We start from the raw sequence: 6,000 nt of genomic DNA, 5'->3' as shown, positions 1-6,000 counted from the left end.
TAGAGGTGACTCCTGGTGGCCACCTATGCCTGCCTAGCCACGGTGACATCCATCAACATTCCACACTCCTCCAGTATCCCATGGATGACAATCAAATCAATCTGATGTCTAGGGAGACATGGAGTAAGGGCCAAAAGGTGAATTTAGTCTATACCTGTCCATGGCAAAAGAGACTATTCCACACAGCAAGGAGCCAGCGGATGCTGTGGCAGCCAAGCCAACAGAGCTATCGGCACTCCATCCCCTTGGAGGCCACACTACACCAAAGGGTGATGGTGGGGCAAAAATCATACCGGCACACAAAGCCCATCTCAAAGGAATGGCAAGGGGGACATGCTGTGAAGTGAGCCATGTGACAGGAGATAAGAGAAAACAGCAGCATCTGGAAAGAGCCCGTCCATAGCAGAATTAGTCAAAGTCCTCGTCTGAGACACGGTCCAACAGGTCTCCTCATCCCTGTCATCTCCTAAAACGCAATCACCATGGTTACTCTGAGTCACATGAAATGTATTCCCTAACATGCCTCGGACCTTCTGTTCTCCAGTATGAGAGAGCAGCACCTCCCGTGAGCTTCAGGGGTCTCTGACTCACCACCCTCAACTCCTGAACTGTGTTCTCCTACACTTCTACCTCCTGTCAGGCCGCGTGTCATTGTACCGCTGACTCGGGAACTGTCTCCTCTCAGTCTCCTGGTTTGCTGAGAGGAGCAAGCAGTGGTGGACAGGGAAGCATGTGTCTACCTGGCCACGGGCTGCGGAATGGTCCCTGGGCTCACAGGCACCTGGACTCCTTTCTCCCATTCCTGTCTCCAGGGATCCGCCAGCACGTAGTACTCGTCGGGGTTCAGCTGGTAGGAGTCATGCAGCTTCATGGCAGTGATCAGGTCAGTCCTAAACACCTGGGAAGAAGGAGGGGACACTGGCATTTGGTATCTGCATTCATTTCGGAGCACTGGCAGCTGCAAGGTAACCATGGAGCTACCCAGAACAAGGTCACTGTATCAGTGCAAAGTTAAGTCGGTCCTGTTACAGAAGCCCTTCCCCTGCCACGCATTTCCCTCGCCAGCTCCCTCATTCAACACAAGCTGAGGCAGCAGTGACTATCAATCCAACTGTTCCCCTCTCTAAGATCTCTCAATTCACCAAGGGCCGCTGAACAGAGGCTCCCGGAAATCCTTCAGGGAAGGATGACAGGTCACCCGCGGGTACTCTTTGGAGCCCATGTTTACAAACAAAACGTCACTAGAAAAAACTAGCAAAACCTAGAACCGCCTGGTAGAGGTCACTATCTTCTAAACTAGTAGCATCTAGGGCAGACGACTGATGAGAGCAAGGGCCCCGTTTGCTAACCCAGGCAGAAATGCAAAGATCTGGGGGTGAACAACAGGTCACTATGACACCAAGTCAGAGGATGCCCTACCTTATACCCAGGAAGCAGTTATCTGGAGAGACAGAACCCTATCTTCCCTGCAAGCAGGTCTCGGAGCACGAGTCCATCTACCATGAAAGCGCTCAACTCATCATGAAGACTCGCGGAGAAAAGGGTCTGCAGGAAGAGCAGCCCCCACCTCTGCTCCTCTGCGGACTCATGGGCACTCGGCATTCACATCTACGAGGCTGTCAGACAGCACAGCGCACCCTGCCTGGCAGCCAGGGCTACCCCTGCTTCCCCTCCAGCCTTCTCCTCAGCCCACGCATCTGAGCTGCACAAGGAAGCCCTGACCTTGGCATGAGCAAGCCCCACCGTATAGCAGGTGCAGCGTGAGCCTGAATCTGTAGGCTGTCCTCCGTACACACAGCCAACCATCACTCCCTCACTCGGGACAGGAAGCTTTCTAGTGCTGCTAAGCATGGCTGACATTGTTGGCCAGCTGGCTTTTCAGGATGGCAATCTCTCTGATAAACCTTGTCTTATGAAAGCATGAGGTAGTGGCTAAACAAAAAAGGCCACTCCTCTGGCTGTCATTTTCAACACTGGACGTACTCCAGGATGCCACTCCTACCTGCTGCAGGACCATCAAGCCAAGAGCCTGACTGTACCTTCCACAAAGATCACATAGGACATAAGGTCCCACGAGACACAAAGCCCCTGGACCTGGAGCTAAGGTTAGTACCACCCCACCCCAAGGGAAAGGCCTTCAGGGTCATACCCATGAGTCTATACCCTCACAAAGCAAATCAGGTAAAACAGAGTCCAGCTAGGCTATACAAAGAAAAAACCAAGCAAACTCTCAAAGAAAGGAAATCACACACCAAGGAAGGAGACGAGAAAGGGCACTTCCATTCCTACAGACCTAGGAGAGGCTCTGACCCTAAGCTCGGGTGCCAGAGTAGACCAAGGAAGGACAGAGGAACTGGAAACCTTTGCATAGGAAGCACTTTGCTCTCAGGAATTTACATGGACCGGGCAAGGACAGAGTACCGTGCCTGCTACTCAGAGGCCTCCGTCACACTCCTAGGCTGAAGGGACAGCAGGATAGTATGGACATCGAAAAGGCTCAGTATCAGTTACAGCGGCAACTCAGGATTTAACAAGACAAGAAACTACAACAGCAGAGATGTCCCGGTGCCATAAGAAAATGCAGTGAGCACTGAATGTCAACATAGACACCAGGCCCACAGCATCTCCCACACCCGCCCACCATGGAAGAGCTTCCTGGAACCAGTCTTTACCACTGTGTGGTAGGGGATATTACTCCATCACCAAGAAACTCCTCTGCTCCTGAACATGGTCTTCAGTGTCAGACGGCCTCCGAGGAACACCTGTCACTGCATGGCCATCGCGCCGTAAGCCAACTGAGGTCATCCCACAAACAGCGCGATGCCAAAGAAGTTTCCCACAGCTTCCCCTGAAAACCCACAACAGGCTGACACCCTGACTTTGAATTCTGAGCCTGGTGAAGGGCGTAGAGAAAACAGCTCAGGACGACAGGGCCCAGACAGCTAAGGCCAGCGGGGAAGTACCTCTAAAAACAATTTTAGCGAGGAAAAGGAACAATAAAAGTAGGGTACCAGGGAAATGTAAAACGTGAAACAAACTGGGAAAGTGGAGGAAGGCCTTCAGCATAATCCCCAGAACAAAACTTCCAGAATTACGTTGGGTTGTTGCCAAATAAGCTACAAATTCATGGCTCAGACTAACTTGAGGCCAGCAGTGACTTGGCAGCAGCTGAACCCGCTCATCTCCTGGCCAGAGGAAAAGTTGTTGGGAGCCAGCAAAGATGAAACGGGAAAGGAAAAAGAATACAATTAACAGTAAGAGCTAACATTCACTGCACACTACATACATGCCCCATGCTCTGCATGTATGCGCCTCCATGTATTAGCCCACTCACTCCTCCGGAGACTCCAATGAGACGCACATCTGCTTCTCACCATCTTCCCAGGGTATCAAGTGGGGCAGAGGTCAAGTAACTCGCTCAGACATGCACATCGTGAGGTAGGCATGAGGGCAGCAGGTTTGCATGCACACATGACCAAGGCAAGCAAGCATTCCAAAGTACCTCAGAAGGCTTTCGGTCTTCATGTCTAGAGCAGGAGCTCCTCCCATGCTGGGATCGAGAATGCTGGGACCACGTAGTGGACAAGCCTAAGGAAGCAAACAGTCAAACAGAAACCGTTAAAAACACACACACACACACACACACACACGGGATGAGTGTTTCAGTGGTGATGTGCTAGCTGCGTAAGTGTGAGGACCTGGTCCAGATCCCCAGCGCCCTAAAGAAAGGTTGGCGTGGTGGTGTGTGCAAGCGGGGTCAGACAGCCCGTCTAGCTTCAGGTCTAGTAAAAGACCTTCCCTCGAAGGTAAGGTGAAAAACAGAGATGAAGTCATTCTCTCACCAACCTCTGGTCTCCACATCTGTCCACACGGGTAAACATATCTTCACACACATGCAAGAAATTGTGCCAGTCACTGGGGTGTCTCCAGTGACAACCTACAAAGCCATCCCCTGGCCCTAACATGGTTCCTTTCTTCCTGTCAGGCCTAAGGCAGTCACAGTAGATTCCTGTGTGCAGGCTGCTCCACCCGCCTCATGTACAGGAGAGAGGAGAGAGGGGAGAGGGGAGAGGAGAGAGAGGGAGAGAGAGAGAGAGAGAGAGAGAGAGAGAGAGAGAGAGAGAGAGAGAGAGAAACACCACAGTATACTTCAGGGGTGGAGGCTGTAGCACACTGCTATGACAAACTAGAAAACATCCCCTAAGTCTTCAGCCAAGTATCTAATGGCAGGATCCCTGGGTTCGATTCAAGGATGTGCCTAAACATTGAAAGAAGAAAGTATGCCTCTACAAGGCACAGCAATCTCGCGTTCCCTAAAAAGCAGAGAACCTCCACATTTACTGGGCCTCTCTCCGGAGATGCTAAACCCCCTCCAACATAACCTTACCAGGAAATTCAGGTATCCTAAGTGCCACCCGGACTGAGCAGACTGAGCACTCCCAGGACCTGAAATTTCTCTGCAGCACTGAGAGCTCCTCCTGTCTAAAATACCCCTTCTACCACACTGCCTTTCTTCCTGGGGTCCTTTTCTCTGGTTTCTCCACTTCCCAGAGCTGAGACTCTAAGCAGAACGCCTGGCTGAGCCTGAGAGCTACATTCTTAGACTAAGGTCCCCCTGGACTCACTGCAGACCCAGGGTAGCCCTGGTGGCAGACATTAACTTCTCAGTCATTCTGACATCTGCCAACTCCGCAACATGAAAACCAGTCCAGACTCCCCTGAACTACTTCTGCCTCTTCAATCCCTCCCGAGACGGGTCCACCACCTTTTCTACTTGAGGTCAGAAATCTACAAGTCATCTGGATTCCCCTCCTTCCTGCTCACAGCACAGTCAATCAGTAGCCAAGTCGTAAGCCAACCTTCCAAGGCCTCAGAACACTGTTCCTCTAGTGCCCCCTCCCCCGCCACCACTGCTGCTGCCTCCTGTTGTCTGTCAGGTGGACGAGCACAATGGCTTCTGCTCCGTGGGCACACAACTGCAGACACAGCGCCCCCAACCACATTCACTCTTTGCCTAACTTGCTGATAACTCATTTCAACCTCCTGTCTGTAACTACAGCATGCAGTCACTGAACAGAAACTGACCAAACCCCACAATGTTAAAAAGCAAAAGCCCAAGAAGGCCATCATTTTCCCAGTGAAACCACCTGTTACTCAAGCCCTGATGGCCACAGCATCTATCAGACAGACACAGAGCCTGCCTCAGGCAGGTCCTTCACATACGCCTCTCGTCCAGTTCTTAATGGTGACAGCTAACAGGGATTGTGGGCTCCAGCAAGGAAGGTCTCTGAGCTACCCCTGAGTACCAGTTCGAAGCTGGGTCACCTAGCTGCTGTCCTTCTGTGGCATTCCAGTGGCTACTCGGTTTGAGCAGAAGTAGGGCTGGTGAGTAGCCTAGCGTCCAGGGCTTGCCTCGCATCTCCAGGCCCTAGGCCACAGTCCCAACTCCACAGGAGTAATGGATTCAACACTGGTACTTACTTATTCAAGTCAATAATGGTACTTACATTCAAAATGAATGGGAACACACACACACACACTCACTGGAAATAGTGTCGCTACACTGGGAATGAGGCCAACCTGCAGAAATTCTAAGTCTGGTCATCACAGAGAAAGAAGTGGTTTCTGAAGTTCACAGAAGACTCTCTGTGGACCAGGGCCTTCCTCTAGCAAAGGGGTTCATACACCTTCCCACCCTCAACCCTAATTATATACAGGTTTATAAAATAGTCATAAAAACCAAACATTTACTAACTATAAACCAAAAAAATTCAGCTTAAAAACATCAATTAGCATACATAATTTTTAAATATATTTATTGATAAAAGCAAATTTGCACACTAATAAAATGAATGTCCTATATTTTGTGTAAAGAATTAAATTTTGGTTGAATATTTGATATGTCAGAACACAGAGAATCTACATTTTTCATTTTGATCAGTATTTTAACTGTTTTCTTTCCCTTTCTTTTTCTGTTATTGCACACTGAGAAATTTCTCA

At 50.2% G+C, this 6,000-nt stretch overlaps 1 protein-coding gene across 3 annotated transcripts in view; it reads right to left on the bottom strand.

Annotated features, from left to right (window-relative positions):
• Jade1 (jade family PHD finger 1) overlaps nucleotides 1–6,000 on the bottom strand; it is a 54,367-nt gene that overhangs the window by 24,693 nt on the left and 23,674 nt on the right. For all 3 annotated transcript variants that reach the window (XM_005343935.2, XM_026782889.1, XM_026782886.1), the window contains exons 3-4: nucleotides 3,503–3,588; nucleotides 741–898 (exon numbers count right to left, since the gene is read on the bottom strand). In XM_005343935.2, the coding sequence (XP_005343992.1) occupies nucleotides 741–898; nucleotides 3,503–3,588 (244 nt within the window). The remainder of the gene's footprint in view (nucleotides 1–740; nucleotides 899–3,502; nucleotides 3,589–6,000) is intronic.

This window comes from Microtus ochrogaster, chromosome 1, assembly GCF_000317375.1.
Source record: "Microtus ochrogaster isolate Prairie Vole_2 chromosome 1, MicOch1.0, whole genome shotgun sequence".
NCBI lineage: Eukaryota > Metazoa > Chordata > Mammalia > Rodentia > Cricetidae > Microtus > Microtus ochrogaster.
Note: the sequence above shows the minus strand (reverse complement) of the source record. Positions and strands in the feature narration are given on the sequence as shown.